Below are 21,909 nucleotides of genomic sequence, written 5' to 3' on the forward strand. Positions count from 1 at the left end.
ACTGCCAATAATAAAAGATAGTACAATCAGAATGCATTCCTAAATAGAAATGTCCTCAATTGCCTCCTGAAGATCGATAATGAGGGAGCCAGGCACACTCCCTGTGGAAATTGTTCCATAATTGCGGGGCTGCCATGGAAGAGGCCCTCTGCTGTGTACCCACCAAATAAGCATCTTTAGTTTGTAGGACAGTTGGAGGGCATCTCCCCATGCTATTAATTCCTAGGCATGAACATATGAGAGACGACGGTCCCTCAGACACCCAGTCCCAAGCCATGTACTGGCTTGAACTGGGCTCAGGAGTGGAACAGTATCCAATATAATTGCTGTAGTATTGGGGGCATATGTTCCCAATAGCTGGCCCTAATCAGCATCTAGCAACAGCATTCTGCACTAGCTGCAGCTTCTGAACACTTTTCAAGGGTAGTTCCAAGTATAGTGCATTGCAATAATCTAGATGTAACTAAGGCATGGATTACTGTGGCTAGATCTGACTGACCCACCTTCAAGAAAAGGCACTCAAAACTAGCAGACAGCTGGATGAGGCACCTCAATAGAGGGATGGAATCTTGGTAGATCACCTTGACCTTGACCCTGTCCCCATACCCCTGACCTTGCCTGCTGCTGTACAGAGAAATCTGGAGGACAGAGCTGGATCAGATTTATGCACCCATGCACTCATCCAGCCAGGTTTCCGTAATACATGCCAGGTCAGCCTGCTCATCCAGGACTAAGTCCTGAATGGCAGTAGTTTTTTTCCATTTGCTGACCTGGCATTCAGTAGCAAGGCCAAGGGGTCCATCCTTAGCACAACCAAGTCGACTGGGAGGCGGACTTGAAGGAGAAGTGGCCATGCCTCCTCCTTCTGGAATGGCCAGTCAGTCTATATCCCACAGCTATATCTCTCTGTACCCAGGATCTGGAGAATGGCAGCCTCCTCTCCAAGGCACATACCTATCAGTTTTCTCCCCAGTAAAGAGGCAGCTGAAGACTAGTATTACCACCTCCCCCAATCAACTCATGAGCCTTTTAGCCCTTCCATTAAAGGCCCTTGCCCTTGTACACTCATGGAAGTAATTCCCAAAAGGAGGTTGCCTTTTTGGTGGCTATCTGTCAGCAAGCTGCCATAAGATGCTGTATTCCTTTTCTGTGTTACTTTGCACCCTGCCCATCCCCCTTGTATTTTCCTGTGTAGGTGTTTACTGTCTTTTGCTGCTACATCTGTGGAACTGCTCAAGGTCAACCAGCTGGAGGTGGGATGGAGTGATGGCATTGCTTGGCTTATTATGTATATCATGCCTGAGAACTGAACTAGTGTTTATGTTCCATGCCTCCTCCTCCTGGAATGGCCAGTCAGTCTATATCCCACAGCTATATCTCTCTGTACCCAGGATCTGGAGAATGGCAGCCTCCTCTCCAAGGCACATACCTATCAGTTTTCTCCCCAGTAAAGAGGCAGCTGAAGACTAGTATTACCACCTCCCCCAATCAACTCATGAGCCTTTTAGCCCTTCCATTAAAGGCCCTTACCCTTGTACACTCATGGAAGTGATTCCCAAAAGGAGGTTGCCTTTTTGGTGGCTATCCTGCCAGTGTGTGTCCCATTCCCACAGGAGTCCAGGCTTTATCCCAGATGCCCTAGGAAAGATGATGATGATAATGATGATGCAATCCGGTCTCCTGATAGGCTTGCCAAGTCCCCCCAGGGGGCCGGGAAACCCCCGCCCCAGAGGCCCGTTCCCCACACGTCATCCGAGGGGAAACTCTATGGTTTTCCCTAAAACTCTATGGTTTTCCCTCGGATGGCTGTGGCCCCGCGCGCTCCAGCCGCCAGCTGGGAGTCCCCCGCTGTGGCTGAATTCACACTTGGCAACCCTATCTCCTGAGCAGAAGTGGCTGAATCATGGTTGCTTCATGCTCCTTGACTAGTGCGGGATAGGGATGCCAGACTTCCCACCCCCCATGTGGGTGAGGATCCCATGGTTTCAGATGCTCCTCTCTGTCCCCCCAATTACCCCCCCCCAACAAGCAAGAAGCCGGAAATAAACACAACGTGCCTACATAACTAGGAAGTGATGTAGGTACATTGGGGGAGGGGGCAACACTCTGGTTTTTGGGAAAGACTCTATGGTAGAAGTTAATTCTACCATACAGCTTTGCCCAAAAACCAGCGTGTCACCCTCCAAAGTCTCCAGCATCACTTCCAGATCACGTAGGCACATCACATTTATTTTCAGAATCCCTCCCCATTCCTGGTAGGTTCACCCTTCATCCCCCACTGGCAGGTCTGAGGGACCTGGCAACCCTAGTGGGAGAAGGAACCACGAGGAAGCAGCTCCAGCTCCACTGAGATATGGAACCAATCCACAGAGGCATGTAGTCCACCTATTAGAAAACATTAGACAAATTTCCCAGAAAGATGGGGTAATTTTTAAGAGGTGTTTCACCTGAGCAGGAGTTTCCAGATTTCAGTCAAACCTTGCCTTACTTGCAGTTCAGTGGCAACTCACCAATCAGGAGGAGCTGTGTTCACCCTGTAACCCATCTTCTCGTTACATCCATTGCAAACATTCTGTATGGAGCCATTAAACATCTAAAGCCATCTTTAAAATGTCAACCAGTTTATAGGTATTATTGCCAATCAAGGATGTATATACACCATCTGGGTGATGTAAATCAAGGCATCCTGTCACACCTACACTCCAAATTAATTATCGTTTCATTGATCTTCCTTCTGTTCCAGTCCACTTCTCCCAAATGCCTCCATATGTTGCACGTCACAAAACAAGCGAAGCTTGAACAACATCTTGATATCTGCAGGATCCAGATTAGTCTGTTATGATGTTTTGAACTTGCCCTCCTTTAATTACTCCTGTGGTCACTTTTTATACAAAGGAACCAGGTTTCAGAACAACCTATCTTCTCATAATTCATATCCTGCTCTCCTTGCTCCCAAATTTCTTCCAGCTTTTGGCTACTCCTTACCTTTTAATTAAGGGACTGATCTTTTAACATCATTTTTGGAGATAAGGTATTTTCAGTGAGTAATCTACTATGACTCCAAGATCTCTGGGGCTTCTGTGGATGCTCACCAGTAAGAGAAACTTGCGGCAACCATGCTATTGTCTGTTCTCACCATATCCAGCATCTCTCACATGCACACCTTAAGAAGTAGGATTTGAAGTATGATATAAATGAAAGGGGTTGGTAGACTACAGGTACATTTGTTTAATAGAGTCAAGGTTTAACCATAACCACAGTGACCATAATGAAGCCAGCCCTTATTGCTTCCCTGTGGTGAGTGATACTCAACATATCATATAACTACTTATAATCTAATATCTGTCATTGTTTAGGAGCAACATGATCAGGGGATTCATAAGAGGAGCAGTTGTGAAATCTACAGCCAGATTTTATTTACTCCCTTTCTCCAAGGAGTTCAGGATGGTATACATAGTTTTCTTTTCCTACATTTTATTCTCATATCAAAATCTGTGGTCAAAGAGGGAGAATGACTGGCCCATGGTTAACCAGCTGTAGAAGGGGCATTTGAACCCAGACCTCCATGTTTCCTAGTCCAATTCATGCACAGAGACCCTCAAGGAATTATGTTTACTTACTGGTTTCACCATTTCCAGCAGCATATTCCTTGCAATTGTAATACTAAGCATGTCTGAAGTTGCCTATAAAATGCAGGAAATCTTAATTAACCCAGAGAGTAATTCAGTTCTCCCTTCTCTTTCAGAATCTTTCTGACAGGATGGGCACTGAAAAACTACCGTATGTTTTTATAGGATCACTAAGTACTGCCTGTTCCTTTCAAAGCGCTGTGGCCCCGCGCGCTCCAGCCGCCAGCTGGGAGTCCCCCGCTGTGGCTGAATTCACACTTGGCAACCCTATCTCCTGAGCAGAAGTGGCTGAATCATGGTTGCTTCATGCTCCTTGACTAGTGCGGGATAGGGATGCCAGACTTCCCACCCCCCATGTGGGTGAGGATCCCATGGTTTCAGATGCTCCTCTCTGTCCCCCCAATTACCCCCCCCCAACAAGCAAGAAGCCGGAAATAAACACAACGTGCCTACATAACTAGGAAGTGATGTAGGTACATTGGGGGAGGGGGCAACACTCTGGTTTTTGGGAAAGACTCTATGGTAGAAGTTAATTCTACCATACAGCTTTGCCCAAAAACCAGCGTGTCACCCTCCAAAGTCTCCAGCATCACTTCCAGATCACGTAGGCACATCACATTTATTTTCAGAATCCCTCCCCATTCCTGGTAGGTTCACCCTTCATCCCCCACTGGCAGGTCTGAGGGACCTGGCAACCCTAGTGGGAGAAGGAACCATGAGGAAGCAGCTCCAGCTCCACTGAGATATGGAACCAATCCACAGAGGCATGTAGTCCACCTATTAGAAAACATTAGACAAATTTCCCAGAAAGATGGGGTAATTTTTAAGAGGTGTTTCACCTGAGCAGGAGTTTCCAGATTTCAGTCAAACCTTGCCTTACTTGCAGTTCAGTGGCAACTCACCAATCAGGAGGAGCTGTGTTCACCCTGTAACCCATCTTCTCTTTACATACATTGCAAACATTCTTTATGGAGCCATTAAACATCTAAAGCCATCTTTAAAATGTCAACCAGTTTATAGGTATTATTGCCAATCAAGGATGTATATACACCATCTGGGTGATGTAAATCAAGGCATCCTGTCACACCTACACTCCAAATTAATTATCGTTTCATTGATCTTCCTTCTGTTCCAGTCCACTTCTCCCAAATGCCTCCATATGTTGCACGTCACAAAACAAGCGAAGCTCGAACAACATCTTGATATCTGCAGGATCCAGATTAGTCTGTTATGATGTTTTGAACTTGCCCTCCTTTAATTACTCCTGTGGTCACTTTTTATACAAAGGAACCAGGTTTCAGAACAACCTATCTTCTCATAATTCATATCCTGCTCTCCTTGCTCCCAAATTTCTTCCAGCTTTTGGCTACTCCTTACCTTTTAATTAAGGGACTGATCTTTTAACATCATTTTTGGAGATAAGGTATTTTCAGTGAGTAATCTACTATGACTCCAAGATCTCTGGGGCTTCTGTGGATGCTCACCAGTAAGAGAAACTTGCGGCAACCATGCTATTGTCTGTTCTCACCATATCCAGCATCTCTCACATGCACACCTTAAGAAGTAGGATTTGAAGTATGATATAAATGAAAGGGGTTGGTAGACTACAGGTACATTTGTTTAATAGAGTCAAGGTTTAACCATAACCACAGTGACCATAATGAAGCCAGCCCTTATTGCTTCCCTGTGGTGAGTGATACTCAACATATCATATAACTACTTATAATCTAATATCTGTCATTGTTTAGGAGCAACATGATCAGGGGATTCATAAGAGGAGCAGTTGTGAAATCTACAGCCAGATTTTATTTACTCCCTTTCTCCAAGGAGTTCAGGATGGTATACATAGTTTTCTTTTCCTACATTTTATTCTCATATCAAAATCTGTGGTCAAAGAGGGAGAATGACTGGCCCATGGTTAACCAGCTGTAGAAGGGGCATTTGAACCCAGACCTCCATGTTTCCTAGTCCAACTCATGCACAGAGACCCTCAAGGAATTATGTTTATTTACTGGTTTCACCATTTCCAGCAGCATATTCCTTGCAATTGTAATACTAAGCATGTCTGAAGTTGCCTATAAAATGCAGGAAATCTTAATTAACCCAGAGAGTAATTCAGTTCTCCCTTCTCTTTCAGAATCTTTCTGACAGGATGGGCACTGAAAAACTACCGTATGTTTTTATAGGATCACTAAGTACTGCCTGTTCCTTTCAAAGCTCTAAGGAAAGCAGACATTCCACCAGGTGAATTTTCTCCCAAAACAGTATTGCAGGGGTGGCAAAACTTGAACAAGCTGGATATTTCTTTATTTGAGTTCTTGTCATTCTCATTCTCCGTTCGACATTGATTTGGTATCTTTGAAAAGCAGCGAAAGCCAACAGCTCACATAGCGAAGACACTTCAATTGACAGTTGTACCCAAGTAGGGAGGGTATCTCTCTATTTATGTACAGCCATTTATTGTCACACAGATTGTGCCACTCACAAACACGTGTCTTATCTTCACACTCTTGTGTGTGTAAAGTGCTGTCAAGCCGCAGCTGACTTACGGCGATCCTGTAGGGTTTTCAAGGCAACAGAGGTGGAATGTCATTGCATTCCTCTGCCTGACAGCCCTGGAATTCCTTGGTGGTCTCCCATCCAAATACTAACCAGTGCTGACCCTGCTTAGCTTCTGAGATCTGAGAAAATAGGCTAGCTTTGGCCATCACGGTTTGCTAAATAAAGTATGCTGGAGGGTACATGTGTACTCTAAGAAAAAAATTACATATGCAGATCAAAAAGTTCCTGATTGTGGTTTGCCCTTCTGCTGATGACTGGTGAGGGGGAAAAGAAAATGTAGATTCAGATGGGGAGGGAAGATAAAGCATCAGTCCAACAGACAGGGCTCTAGTCGGGGGGGAGCTCTCAGGTACGGAGCTCCGGAAGAGAACCTCTAGGGGGCGGGGCGGTCATGTGGTGAAGCCCCGCCCCCTTCTTCGATCCTCATTCCGTTTGGGAATGAGGATGAAGCAGGAGGGTAAGTAGCCGGGCCTTCTGACACACTTCCGGTGATGTCAGGGGGTGTGGCCTTCTGTCACTTCCGGTGATGTCAGGGGGCGTGGCATATGCAAATAAGTTATGCTAATGAGTTATGCTAATGAGCTCCGGCAGCTCTTTTTCTACAACAAGACCCCTGCCAACAGATAATGTATGGAAATATGGAAGACAGAGAATGTGTGATTGCTGCTAAAGGGAAAGGCCTTTGTTATTGCTCTCCATCCTGAAACATGGAATTAAACACAACACACGATCCAGTAGCACCATACATCCATTTTCCTGTGGAGAAATCAATTTCATTGTCTGTCTGTTGCAGGAATGGGGAAATGTTCAGTACAATGACATACAATATATTTCATTTTGCTGCATGTTATTAGGTAGAAGGATTGCCAAATCCAGCTTGAGAAATTCCTGGAAAGTTTGGGAGCTGTTCCTGGGGAGGGGATAGGGTTGCCAGCTCCGGATTGCAAAATTCCAGGAGATTTGGGGGTGGAGCTTGGGGAGGGCAGGGCTTGGGCAAGGGAGGGACTTTAGCTAAATATGCCATACAGTCCACCCTCCAAAGCAGCCATTTGTTCCAGGTCAACTGATCTTTGTAATCTGGACATGAGTTGAAATTTTGGAAGATCTATAGGCCCCACCTAGAGGCTGGAAACCCCTGGAGAGGAAGAAACTCCTCAGGGATGTGATGCCATAGAGTTCCTACTCCAATGCTGCCATTTCCTCCAAGTGAACTGATCCCTGTAGACTGGAGATCAGTTGCAATTCCAGGAGAACTCCTGGTCCCACCTTGAGGTTAGTAACCCTACTGGGTAGTAACCACATATGACAAATCTAACAGAGGGATGCTGTTAAGATTTGGCCCAGTCCCACCATGGGTGGTTGACTAACAGTACAATCCTAAACACAGTTACACCGTCTCTCCCTGATCCTTCCAGGGCCCCCCCCCAGCCGGCCTGCTTCAGAGTCATGCGGGGGGGGGTTGCTCTCCAGGCCTTCCCTCTGTAGCCATGAGCACAGACGTTTTAGCTGTAGTGGGTGTGGCCAACTCTGAAGCCAGCCGGAACTCCGTTCCTGTGCGTTCCTGCCCAAAAATAGCCCTGTGGCCCACCATGGGTGGTTGACTAACAGTACAATCCTAAACACAGTTACACCCTCCTGAGCCTGTTGAAGTCAAACTCTGCTTAGGGTTGCACTTTACGGCTGAGATCCTATGCATGTTTACCTAGGAGTAAGTCCTATTGAACATAATTGGATTTACTTACAAATAAATATACATAAGATTGTGTAGTTGTGTGGCCATAAAAACATGAACTATAAAAAGAATAATGAACATCTGTGGGAATGAATCAGTGTTGTGAAGCTGGCACAATAAGAAAAATGTACTCCATGCATCCTGTTTTGTTCCAGGAAATTTTCCAGTTACAAGGTTTCTTTTTTCTTTTTTACCATTATTAAGTTGTATTTTAAAGTCTTCAGTTATTCATCAAAGCAGGGACTTGTTTTGTGTGTGAAGCCAGCATTTTACCTATTGGCCTCCAGAAATGCAGGGTAGTTTTCTGTTTCAGAGGGAAAAAAGGTCATTTTTACAGGGAAGGCATCATTTATGAAAACATCAAGACAGCATATCATTGTAACTCCAAGTAAAACACCATGAACTTTGCACCGACCTACCTCTGTTTTCTCGAGGTACTGAGTACCACTTTCCAAAACAAGCTGAGTATTTCCCACCCCTTTATGTTTTTCCAGAATTTATAGTCAAGGACAGAAAGAACAAAGGAGACTGTATGGTCTATCTGCCTATTTCCTTAGCAAAGATCTTTGAAGTTTTTTAAATTCACTTTGAAAGAGAATGTGTGTGTGTGTGTGTGTGTGTGTGAGTGAGAGAGAGAGAGAGATATCCCATTAGGGATGCCAAATTGTTTTCTGGGAGATCTCCAGGCAGTGTTCCATAGCTGTGCAAAAGACAAAAATTCAGTAGGTGAAGTTTTTCTAGAATCCAGTTACTGCGATAGGAGGAGCTCCCTGTTTTCATGCTGACACACTCACTAAAGAGGAGTGCAGGAGGATGTGATTATTTTTTAATTAAAAACCAACAAACCTCATAACAACAAAAGTGTGAATCAGAAGATTCATTTCACATTTACTAAGGGGCAGGCCAGTACCTATCATTGGGGAAAATATGTGTCTATGTCAAGATTCTTAGGTTGTTATAAAGGGCCATTTCTAAATAAAAATCTTCATTATTACAGTTCGAAAGAAATCACACTATGAGGAAATATTTAACAATCACCTTTGGAAGGCAGATCTAGTACCTAATCCCATTTCATTTTCAAAATAATTTGTAATGTCTTGGTCAGAAATATAGATGGCCATGAGGAAAATACTGCATTATCAGGAACAAGGGTTGGGTTGGCCTTATAGTCTTTCATTGCACATTTCAGCTTTGAACTGAAGAGAGAGGTTAGGGTGGACAGGGAGAAAGGCAGATCGAGGTGGAACATGGTGGATAGAGCATGTAAAATGAGATCAGATTTTGCAGAATTTTCTGTTACCTAAGCAGATCTTGAAGAAGAAATGGCTGGTCTACAGAAAAGTGCAATATAAGGCACAAAGATGGAAATGGGGTGAGAAAAAAAGATGATATAATGTGAGTTGAGTAGAGAGAACAGTCTAGAAGGGAAAACCCGGCAGATGCATGGGATGTGTCTATTTCCTTTGGGAAGCTCCATATTGCTACTAGGCAGCTTGTAGTGGCAGGAAGACTTTGGTCCTTTCCGCACTTGGATCTCATCCCTGGTTTTATCAGAGTTCAACTCGCAACACAATATCTTGCATTTATCCCTGGTTATAACAGCATCCGTTTATCCCGGAAGAGGTCTGGGGTGAAACCGAGGTGACCTCAATGTAATGTGGAAACAAAAAATACCCTGAGATAATTACAGAGGTGAACTCACGTGTAGGGTAAAATGTAGGTTTGGGGACAGGTTGAACCAGGACTTAAGGTCTAGTGCGGAAAGGACCTGTGTAAATGAATGACACAATTGCTGTCTGGCTGCAGTAGTTAACTGGCTAAAAGTAAACAAATTGAAACTAAGCCCTGAAAAGACAGAGGCAATCCTAGCTGGGAAGGTGGAGGCCTTGAAGGACATTGTCTTCCCCACTTTCAGTGGAGTTCAGCTGATCCTTGCTGACTCAGTTAAAAGCCTTGGGGGTCATACGGGATCCAGCTTTATTACTGGAGAACAAAGTAAATGCAGCTGCAAAAAAGGCTTTCTTTCAACTTAGTCTAGCCTGTAAAATGGCTCCATATTTTGATACACCAGACCTGGACACCTGGATCCACACCACAGTAACATCAAGACTAGAGTACTGTAATCCATTGTCTCCCCTCAAAATCAATTCAGAAACTCCAACTGCACAGAACAATATGGTTTAACAGACCTACTTGGATGAATAGGGACTTATGATCTTTTCTGCTGTACACAGCATATTGCAAATGAGATCCTATTATGTAATTTCTGTACTGCTTAATATGTCATATTAACACTTATGCTATGCTCTTGTTCTTTCTGATGGTCTCCTAATGCATTAGTTATTGAATATCCCATTTTGTTGATTGTACTGACTCACTATGTGTAATCCACCCTGAGTCCGTGTGAGAAAGGTGGACTATAAATAATGTAAATAAACAAATAAATAAAAACATAGCACTCTGCTCTATGGACATTCTGGCTGTCATTTGGAACAGTGGCCATACAGATATAGCTTTATTTGGCTTGGGGGAAAAATACCAGTTGCAAACATTGTTTCAATAAAACAAATGACAAACACATTTGAGCTTTGCAACCATTTATTCTTTTGAAAGTTTCTAAATTATTACGTGTCACCCAGATATGATTTAGGAAGGCAAGATCAAAGGAAGGCATTTCTTTAACTTGACTTATAATTTAGCATCGATGTGGATTGCAACAAATGGGTCTTCAGCATGGTTGCTAATTTGAAAATGAGCAGTGCTGTCATTGTTGACTTGGATTGTAATCCCAGTGCATCTATCACCTTCCTTCTGCCCAGAAATTACATCACAGTAGGTACCCGCAGGAAGTCCAGTTTGCAAAGTTTGAGACAAGTTCCTATCAAAAGGAGATGCGAAGGGAATAAAACATATAGTTATCTTTTATCATTAAACTTTACCTGCTAAGCTAATTTGGTAGAACTAATATTGCCATTTTGTTATGCAGTTGAGATTTTAGTCCCTGAAATACCCAGCCTGGTCTTTCTGAGTCAGAGTTGTCAGCTTAGGGGGCAGGGAATTACCTGTTCTCAGCTCCTGCTTTCCACTGCTGGAAAAATGGCTGTTAGGCCAATGGCATGACACAACTTCCAGGGAAAACCCAGAATCACATTTCTCTATGAATTGCCAGAAACTCTATGGTAAAACCACAGAGTTTCTGTTGATTCTAAAGAGGACTAATGTCACTTCCAGGGAAAACCCAGAATCACATTTCTCTATGAATTGCCAGAAACTCTATGGCTTTATTTTCCAGCGATTCCTAGAAAGGCATGACATCATTACAACATTTCTGGGTTTCCCAGGAAGAGATGACATGCCATAGTTGATGTCCACATACACACACATTCTCCTGCTGGTTGCCGAGCTGTTCCCTACTTTTCTGGGTATGGAACCAAAGGCACTCAGAATACTTACTGCTGCCTTTCTATGAACGGTTCTGTGATGCTGAACAAGGTTGGTTTAACCATTATTCTGAGCTTTATATAGCTTCATGTCCCTTGTTAGACCTGAAGCTTTTGTGCTTACTTACCAGTCATCATTGTTAAAGACAATGAATCCTTTGTTGCCACGCCCAAATGACACTTGATTTTGTCCATTATCCCACCAATTTGTAAATGGTTGTCCATCCACAACATTGCGGAAAATCACCATGTTCCTTTGGGGGAAAATTGTGATAAATGTTAGTTACTGTAGTATAAAGAGTGAAACTATATATTAACCAAAATCCAGCATAGAGTTAAGAATTATTAACAGTGCATTCCTAAACAGAGTTTGACCTTTTGAAGCACATTGTAGTCTTAGAAGGCTAGAACTCTGCTTAGGATGTGCTGTAAGTACACTCATCTGTGTAAAGAAGCAGTCATAATGAATCTGTAGAGTTACCAACCTTATTTGGCGCCATCGATGTTCACAGACCCAGTCATTGCCACACGTTGTGTCTGGATTGATTGTTACAGTTTTAATTGACCCATCAGCATTGCTTGGAGGTCCAACCCAATCATTAACATCCTGGTTGTTATATGTAATTGGTAAAATGCAAATGTTAGAACAGAGCTGGAAAAAATGATTAGTCTATAAACAGGGTACATTTGTTGGGATAAAAAATACAATTTTTAATTATGCAGGAACCCTTTTTAATATTCAGAAATGGAATACTCCACTTTCAGGCTGAAATGGTACCATCCACTTGACCACCTCAGTATTCTGCTATCTCATGCTGTTGTATTTAAAGAGCAAGCTCACAATTTGATTGATCTTTAAGGTGAAGCTGAAGGAATGTCATCACACTGAAGTGTTGTAAAACTACAAAGGAATGCTAGCTATGAACCACAGCAGCACTTGTAGTATTTATTCAGTGCAAGCTGAGTAAATAATTAGGTCTGTGGCCTTACATACAAGGACATCATTGGGAGGAAACCAGGAGAGCCCTCCCTCCAACAGTGCTTCAGACCAAGCTTGTGTAGTGTTTAACAACTAAGAGCAATAGCTTTCACAATAATAGGAATTATTATTGTTGTTGTTGTTCACATATTTATTCTTCTGGGGCATATATCTCTAGTTATTATGAAATAATCACAACAATGTTGTTCAAATACAGTGCTATTTTTCCAATTTAATGTTTTTATTCCACCTGGTGGAATGGCTTTGGTCGTGCACAATAAACATTATGCTATGGAGTCCTGACCTGGATAGCCCAGGCAAGCCTGCTTTCATCACATCTCAGAAGCTAAGCAAGGCTGACCCTGGCAAGTATTTGGATGGGAGACCTCCAGGGTCTGGAGTCAGAGGCAGGCAATCAAGCCAATTCTCTGAACATCCTCCATGCCCCAGTAAGAGTCACCAGAGGTTGCCATGACTTCCAGGCACACACACACAAAATGCAAACCCTCCCCCCAAACCCATTATGCTATAGATGTAGTAATTTTTTAAGGTAGTCAAAGGAGACCCCTCCTTCCTTTAAACCAGCAAAAAAAGGGGGGGCTCATTGGATCCAACCCAATAACTCTATGAGGCTAGTTATGTTGAACTGAAAATAAAGATCACTCTTCATGGCTGAGTGAGGATTTGAACCTGGGTCTTCCAAGTTCTAGTCCAACACTAATCATTACACAACTTTGGTTTAAAATCATTAATAAAATAGGCATAACCAATTGATTCAAATGATGTGCTATTAAAAACTGACCTTTCCATTCTCAAAATACCTTGGCCAACGGAAACTGGACATTACACGGGTAAACCCATAAGGGTGAGCAAGCATGAAACCAACTCCCATTTTATACAGCCTGAAAAAGAGGAAGAGAAGGTATGAGAAATCAAGAACTATATGTCTCTCAGTGACAGGAAAGAGAACAGAAAAAAAGCTAGTCAGTCTTTCCAAAGAGCTCCTCACCTAGCATCCCAGAAAGTCAAAATGGAGGCTCCGCCAGCACCATGACCCCTCTGGTTGTCATGGTTATCCACAAACACAAGAGCTCTGTCAGATGGCATAAAACCCCAGCCTTCTCCCCAGTTCCTAAACAAAATCAATAGAACAATCAAATTAACTGGTTGGTATTTCAAGTTGTGCAGTAGTCTAAGATCTGGGATTTTGGGGGGGAAAATATAAAAACAAATTACTTTAAATAAGCCATCTTTTCTCCATCCCACTTGCGGATTACTTTTCCGAGCTTAGCCCCATATTTGAATTCAGTTACCCGGCCGTTTCCAAAGTAGTCACTGGTTTTAATTCCTTCCCCACCCAGGTCAATCACCTGGTAAAAATCAGAAAAGAGATGATCAGCCACTGGGATCAAAAAAGAAGAAATGCAAAAAGCACAGCTTTGAAATTAGTTGTAGACGGGAAAAATCTTAACATGGAAAAGCAAAGGAAGGATCCAATGATCATCTGTTTTGAGGTAGGGAGAAAGATCATTCATGCATGGACTTTGTTCCTGTATCAACACTGCATATTCAGTATAATATAGGCTGTTTCACATTGCACATGTACACTGAGTGATGACCTGCATGTGTGAATAGACTCCTAAATCAGAGCTTTTATATTCCCTCACAAAACACTTTTCAATCAATTGTACCATGGGAGTGTAATATTGACTCATTCCACTTTAAAGTGCACATTAAAAGTATTGTAGATATCCACCTAATATTTAACACGTGTGAAATGGCTATGTGGTATTTTGCAGCAGTCCTATCAACTTGGATAGGGATGGATCCACTCAGCTGAAGATCTGTGTGTACTTTTGTGTGCATTGGACAGCATAGATTAAGCATGTCCATTAAAATATGCACATGCTCAGGGGCACCTCCAGGATTTGGGGTGGGGATCAGAGAAGGCATTCTCATGCACTGACTCTGACCTTCTTGAATAGTCTGTGAACAGTGAAAATGACAACATTGCAGGACTGGGTCCTTGACAAATGTCTGCCAACTTTTGGAGCTATCCCTGAATATGTTTAATATATATCCTCAACTCGATACTAAGACACACAGGTTACCTCTTGGTAGATAAAAGGCCTTGTCCCTTCAGCAAACCATTGAGTGTTCAGGTTGTTTAGCTTGTCTAAAAATGCTTTCATGTCCCCAGGCCACATATGCTTGGAAGCATCAATTCGAAATCCTGCTACTCCAATGTCAATTAGGTGATTCAAATACTCTGCAACTTTGGAGCGCACGTAGTCCTTCTCTAGTGCAAGGTCAAGAAGACTAACAAGGCGACAGTCACGAACCTGAAAATTTCATAGAGAAATTAGTTTCCTTTTTCCCATCCCCAAAATACAGACATGTTTCAGCAGTGGAGCACACACTGTGCACATATGTCCAACATTCATTCTTTTTTAAAAATTATTATTTAACGTTTTTATTGCAAGATTCTTCACAGTCTCTACTGAGGAAAATTTCTGCCATGACCTCAGAGAGCATCTTTGGAGCTGGAATGGACAAAGTATTTCATATACAATCCATATACAAAATAACCTCCTCAGGAAAGCTCCTCCATTAGCATGTTCATAGCCTGGGGAACTCCTACAAGATAATGACTCGGCCCTACCCCACCTTCTGGAGTAGATATAAATTACCTGCCTACCATTTTTCATCTCCCATTGACACAGAGAGTACTCCATCTTTCTGTGTTATACCTCTGAGGATACCAGTCTCAGTTACTGTTGAAGCGTCAGGTACTACAATGCCAAGACAACGGCCACACAACCTGGAAAATCTACAGCAACTAATGAACTCGGGCCGTGAAAGCCTTCGACAAAGTATTTCCATTAATTCCTGTTAACAGAGGTCTGTCTGTCTGTCTATCTAAAAGATGCAAGCAATTGCATGTGCAAAATTAGAATATCAGTGTTGTGTACTCCTGGGCCATGGATCCTCCATAAACTAATGCTGTGTACATAGGTACCAGAGATCTTATATATGCTGCTGAGAAAATGTCACACTGCATAGGGTTTTTTTTTTTAACCATATTAAGTATCAAGTTTAGCCTTGAATAACAAAGAAGAAAAGGAGTGGTCAACATAAAATTCAAAACGTTTACCTGGTCAGGATCATTATAATTTTCAATCTCTCCACTTCCAGTTCTACATTTACCATCATTGAAATCCCAGGCAGAGTACGGAACAGCAGGAAAATCTCGGGTCATTGCATTAAAGTAGCTTCCACAAGTAGAATAGCTACCAGATCCAGCTGCAGCTCCACACATGTGGTTGACTACGGCATCCACATAAATATGTACCTGACACATAAAAAGACCTGATCATTCCATATTAACAAAGCATTATGAATGGATATCATGAGCTTGCAATCGGTGTTTTCTTATTTTGCTTTGAATAAGGACATAAATAAGAACACATGACAATGAATGCTATTCGTAGCACACTCATATCAGAGTGTGCTTGTTCCATAATATTTAAAGTTATGTGCTGTAGGCCAAGACTAGCACACTCATATCAGAGTGTGCTTTTTCCATATTTAAAGTTATGTGCTGTAGGCCAAGATATTCCCAGTTAAGATATTGCCTCATGCACAACCTGGCATTAGATAAGCTTCCATTCTTTTCAGCCTTAGTCTCCAGTCAGTAATATGACTGAGCTGGTACAAACGAAGCTGCCTTATACTGAATCAGACCACTGGTCCACCACAGTGAGTATTGTCTACTCAGACTGGCAGCATCTCTCCAAAGTCTCAGGCAGAGGTCTTTCGTATCACCTACTGCTTGGTCCTTTTAACTGGAGATGCTGGGGATTGAACCTTCTGTATGCCAAGCAGATGCACTACCACTGAGCTACATATGTGAAGTGCTTTGGGTATGTCCAATGTGAACAGCTGTGTTATCATTATGACTACCATGGGTTCCTGTTCTCTTTCAGTACTAGTAAACCTATAATTCATTAACTGGCTTAAGTCCAGTATACTTTAAAGATACCTTCTCCCTTTTAAATCTCAAAGATCCACTAAAGAAACCCTCTTAAGGATACCATCTTTACATCAGATTTTGTCAGCAAGGACATGAAGAGTAATATTAGTTGGAAACTGATCCCCATTGATGAAACTCCCTCTTATTGCAGGCTACCAAAGTCCAAGCCAAAGCACCTTTAGGAAGTACCATCAGACTTACCAGTTTCAGCTGGTCTTTGGTTCTCAAGGTTAAGTCTGGGAAACATAATTGATTGATTTTGCCCTGACCTGGATAGCCCGGGTTAGCTTGATCTTATCAGATCTCAGAAGCTAAGCAGGGTCAGCCCTGGTCAGTATTTGGATGGGGCCACCAAGGAATACTAGGGTTGCTCCATAGAGGCAAGCAATGTCAAACCACCTTTAAATAAAATAAATAAAATATTTCTTTTTGATGTGCTGATTTTTTGCTTTGTTAGCCTCCCCATGTCTTTGGCATAAGGCAGGCTATATATCCAAATACAATAAACAAACCACTTTGTAATAGTGGAAGAGGAAGGAGGTCAACAGTTTATGCAACTGCCTTTCTGGAGTCTGGGCCAGTCCTAATTTTTTGCCTGTCACACCTCCAAAGGACAAGTACCGGTAAGTAATAAAGGGACCAGCAATTCAAAGGACATACATGAACAAATAGAAAATTGCTGCAAGTTCACATACAAAAATGAATAGACAATAGTAAACTTGATAACGATGACGTTTTGTGATGTTTAATGTCTTTGTTTTTCAGAACGTCATAAACAGAAGATGACATCAACCAGAAGTACGAACATCTCGAGTGGTTGTTCATTTCGAAGAACTCTTTATCAACCAAATTCAGTTCTCAGGTTGTCTTATTACACTCAGGAGTGATATCAGTCTTATCCAGCACAGCTCCAACAGCCCACGGCTAACAAGTCTTAAGTTTACTATTGTCTATTCATTTTTGTATGTGAACTTGCAGCAATTTTCTATTTGTTCATACACCTCCAAAGGAGTCATCTGGCCGTCCCCTTCCCTTTCCCAAACTTACCAAAGTAAGAGTTTGCCAGGAAGGCTTTAGGAGTTGCTCATAGAGGAGCCTCAGAATTTAGGCCCTAAATGGTGCTAGATGTGTAGCAGCCCTAAGAAATGTAATTACCAGAATTCTTGATATTCCTGGACATTGGGAATCACACAAACGGCATTCCCCATGCTTTTCAGTGGTACTGGATTCTTCCAGGGATATTCATAACACCACGTGGAGCTAAATCGTGATGCCTGACCAGTAGCAACAAACCCTGATCTCAATAGATCACTTACCCCCACTGCATTGCATCTGGCCACCATGTCTTGAAATTCACTCTCATTTCCAGATCGTGTACATAGTTTGTAACTGATGGGCTGGTATCTTTCCCACCATGGCCTCATTGGATTTGTAATGATCAGATTTTCGTTTGGAGGAGAGATCTGTAAAATGAATAATATAAATGGATCGATCAGCGTTGAAAACCACTGAAAAAGTGCTAATGAGGAAGCAGCCACTATTTTCTGCAGGATGCTTAAGTGAACTTAGAACATGCTGAATCAATATATCCATCGCTTCCAGTTATTTGTACCATAGCAGGTCCCCAGGTCTGTGCATGACAAAATGTAACAGGTAGTCCAGCTCTACTGGGTCTCTATTACCTTGCATATTGGAGAATGGAATATGTGGGAATTTGAACCCATATTAAAAATGCATATATGGCCAGACAGAAAGCCACAGAATGCAAAGAGCAGATGGTGGTTCTTTATATACACTATCGGCTTAAACTGTGCAGGAAGCCAGCTCTCAGTCATTCAGAGTAATACAAGATGAGTCTGAAAGCCAGTTCCTGCTCATGTGTCACCAGCAACAGTAAGCCCATTGGATCAGTAAATAAGGCATACATTTCTATCGAGGCTCCAGATCATTGCATCTGTGGGACTGCCTCTCATAACATTCCTTTATTTATTTATTTATATCCTGCCCTCCCTGCTGGAGCAGGCTTGATCCAACAGGCCCTGCATGAGAAATTGTTGCACTAATGCTGCTGCCTCAGCTACGTTAAACCATAAAAAAATAAAAACCAGTATACCTTTATTGCACTCCAGAAAAGTACAAGGAATACTTTTGTTGAGTACAGGCAACAATTTATCAAGCAGTGGCTCAAGTGGTTAAAACGCTGAACTGCAGGCTGTGGAAGGTCAGTAGATCAGCAGTTCGAGACCCGAGTGCCGCATGATGGAGTGAGCTCCCTTCTCTAGTTCCAGCTCCTGCCAACCTAGCAGTTCGAAAGCAAGAAATTGCAAGTAGATAAATAGGTACCACTTCGGTGGGAAGGTAACAGTGATCCAACAGGCCCTGCATGAGAAATTGTTGCACTAATGCTGCTGCCTCAGCAACGTTAAACCATAAAAAAATAAAAAACCAGTATACCTTTATTGCACTCCAGAAAAGTACAAGGAATACATTTTTTTGAGTATAGGCAACAATTTATCAAGCAGTAATTTACCATGGTTACACTTGTAACACTTGATAAAGGTGGTCATCTTTATTGTCCTGCCAAGGGGTGAGAAAAAGTTTAACATATCTGATTGGAAATTTGCTAAAATTCTCCTTACCGCTTGGCAAGACATTACAGTCGACTAAGTCACAAAATGGTAAGTTGTTACTTACAGCTATGGGCCAAACCAGAAGAGATGCTCGGAGTTCTACTTGCAGAGCTTGCACTATTTTAAAAATAGCTGATGCTGCATGAGTGCCAGTTCAGACTGGGACTGCAATAGGAACTGGGGGTGGGGTCAAGCCCCTCATCCACAGTTTCCCTGACCCCAAAAGAACCACATCGGGCTGTTCCATGCTACTTTAGGGTTGCAAGCTCTGCTCCATGTTGCAGCAGGAGCATTTGGGGGCAGAGACTTTGAAATGGAGGTTATGCAGTGCTTCAATGTTGCTTCTGGCTAGGAACCCAGAAGTGATGGTGATGTTCCAGGGTTTCCGCACCCCCCAAAATTCCTAGTATGTCACCACGTTGTGCTGATTTCACTTTTGAGTTCTAGCAGGAAGTGATGTTGTGGCATTGTGCAATGCTATTCCCACCATATTTCCCCCATAGCTTCACTGAGTGCTGGTGGGGGATGGGAAGTGTTGGAAGGAGATGCCCACTATAAGAAACAAATGGCAACTCTAGTAATCATGCAGAACCTGTTATTAGGCTCATTTCAGAGCAGAAACTCCCCCCACATACAGACATTGCAGTCCTGATCCAATCAGGGCCTGCACACATGCTTTTTAAAAGGATGGGGGAAAATGCTAGAAGTTCCACACACAAAACTCCCAGCATCTCATTTGATTTGGCCTTCTATGGCCCCGTTCATACGAGCCCATTTGGGACGGGAGTGGGACGGAACAGGGGTGGAGCAAACGGACGCGATCCCACCTCAACATCTGGGGAGCGTGCCGTCTCCGTCCCTGATCCTGGAGCGGCTCTATTAGCCGCACTTTTGCTTCGTGGTTTCCCTGCCGTATGGCAGGGGCCTATGTAGCTCTGAATTTAGATCACATAGTAGTTTTCATTACAACTAAGGATGGGCACGAACCAGGAAAATGGAGGTTCGTGGGGTCTCCGTTTCCCTTCCCTTCACTCCTGGAAGCATGCTGCCACTGCGGCATGACTTTGGACAGTGGGAGGCATGTTTAAATGCCTCCCCTACCCTTCCCCAGTTGCGCCACAGCAGCAGCACACTTCCAGGAATGAAGGGAAGGCAATTTGCTTCCCTTAACTTGTGAAGGCATGCCACTGAGGTAGTGTGACTCTGGAGAGGGAAGGCGGATTTTAAAATGTCTCCCCCTCCCTCCCCTGAGTCACACTGGCACACCTCCAGGAGTGAAGGGAAGGCAATTTGCCTTTCCTTTACTTGTGGAGGCATGCTCGGTGTGACTCTGGAGATGGTCATGAACCAACAAACCACTGCAAAAACCATGGTGGTTCATGGGCGGATCACGAACCAGGCGGGTTGACGAACCAGGGGTTCCTGAACCATGAACCGGCCTGGTTTGTTATGAAACCTGGTTCGTAATTCAGTTCATACCCATCCCTACTCAGAACCCCCAATAACATTAATAGAATAGCACAAGTCTGTACAGTAGAATCATGAAAGCCACAACAAAATGTTTTCATTTTTAATCTAATATCTCACAAGGCTGACATTTCCAATATGGTTGCTACTTAAAGGTAAATTAATGTTGAGGATATGGATTCAGTAAATCTGTACAAAATGGATATATTATAAAACAGCTTGATTATTAGTTTCCAAGTCAGCACACATTTTGTTTCCCCATTCAAACCACTTTTTGGCAGCTGTTCAGATGCTCAGTAATAACAAGGGTTGAATTCAGGGATGACTAGATTTCTCCTGTTCTGTTTCCTTATTGTTCCAGAATTTCACACTGCCGTGCATTCTATTCTCTCAATTCTGTTATAACTAGGAGAATTTCTCAAACAAATTCTCAAGGATCATGTGCAATTTGTCTTGACTTTCAGTACATTAAATAATTTGCATCAATGTCCACAAAAATGTAGTCTTGATGTAAATGTATTCACATTTCTAAAATGACTATTTGTTCAGTGTTTTAGAGATTTGCCCATGAACTTCTGTAAACCACCACACCCAAAAAGTCTTGATACAAACACATCGAAATTTCTTCTTTTTTTGCAGTGTTTTATCAGTGCACATGCTCACATCTGTAAAAAAGTATGTTTGTGGGTGTGTGTGTGGGATGCCTATGAACCAAAGGAATGGAAAGCTGTAGAAAAACAAGCATAAACATAGCTGTGTATAAAATTTGGAAATTAAAAATGAAACAATGGAAAGTTGCCAATGCATCAGTTTGACTTCTGAAACAAGATCACCTAACTCAGCATGCCAGGCTCCAGGGAGAAATTCAGAAACATCCATTGTTGAACTGCAACTTGTGTGTACAGAAGTAATCACAGGATCATGTGAGCATAAGCCAAACTTTTAATGGAGCTACCCTCAACATGTCAGCTTGGTTAATCAGCCCAACCTTTGAAACAATTCAACAAAAAAGTAATCTGTTGCTTTTTGGACATCAAATTTGTTCAAAACACAGTCATTAAACCATGAGACAGTCACTACAACTCAAGCCCTGAGTAGCCCAAATATATTTTGGTTAGAATTTACTACTTCCTGGTTATGACTGTAATTATGTTGAACTCTCTCTTTCCTTTGAACTGGATAAATTGGGAGAAAATTTGAAACGCTAGGACTGCACATAGAAAATTTCTAGTATTGTCATGTGAACATTACCTACCTGAACGCCAGCATATCCATTAGGTGCTAAGTAACGCTCACATTCAACAGCAATGTCAGCCCAACGCCATTCAAAGAGGTGGACAATAGATGTCTTTCCAGGCTTTGTATTTGGGTTGTATTGTGCCCAACAAAGCTCAACAGCTACTAGGAGAAGAAAAATCCTCATGGTGTCTCGAGCCA

The 21,909-nt window shown here is 42.6% G+C and overlaps 1 protein-coding gene across 1 annotated transcript; it reads right to left on the reverse strand.

Annotated features, from left to right (window-relative positions):
• Positions 1-10,611: 10,611 nt before the first annotated feature.
• Positions 10,612-21,895, reverse strand: LOC107114562 (pancreatic alpha-amylase-like). Its single transcript, XM_015416100.1, has 10 exons — positions 21,728-21,895; positions 17,692-17,838; positions 15,497-15,694; positions 14,454-14,684; positions 13,579-13,712; positions 13,352-13,474; positions 13,145-13,244; positions 11,849-11,970; positions 11,492-11,617; positions 10,612-10,801 (listed from the first exon to the last, which is right to left on the reverse strand). The coding sequence occupies exons 1-10, from the start codon at positions 21,893-21,895 to the stop codon at positions 10,612-10,614; spliced, it is 1,539 nt and encodes a 512-aa protein (XP_015271586.1).
• Positions 21,896-21,909: the final 14 nt, after the last annotated feature.

Source organism: Gekko japonicus, unplaced genomic scaffold (genome assembly GCF_001447785.1).
Source record: "Gekko japonicus isolate JY-2015 unplaced genomic scaffold, Gekko_japonicus_V1.1 scaffold303, whole genome shotgun sequence".
Taxonomy (NCBI): Eukaryota; Metazoa; Chordata; class Lepidosauria; order Squamata; family Gekkonidae; genus Gekko; species Gekko japonicus.

Bases quoted from the DNA above. Each gene is read 5' to 3' on its own strand.
- LOC107114562 (XM_015416100.1), bottom strand. From the start codon at position 21,895: ATGAGGATTTTTCTTCTCCTAGTAGCTGTTGAGCTTTGTTGGGCACAA. The intron at 11,971-13,144 runs GTCAGTTTTTAA...TATAACAACCAG, and splicing joins GGTATTTTGAGAATGGAAAG to GATGTTAATGATTGGGTTGG. The intron at 11,618-11,848 runs GTTGGTAACTCT...TTTCCCCCAAAG, and splicing joins CATCGATGGCGCCAAATAAG to GAACATGGTGATTTTCCGCA.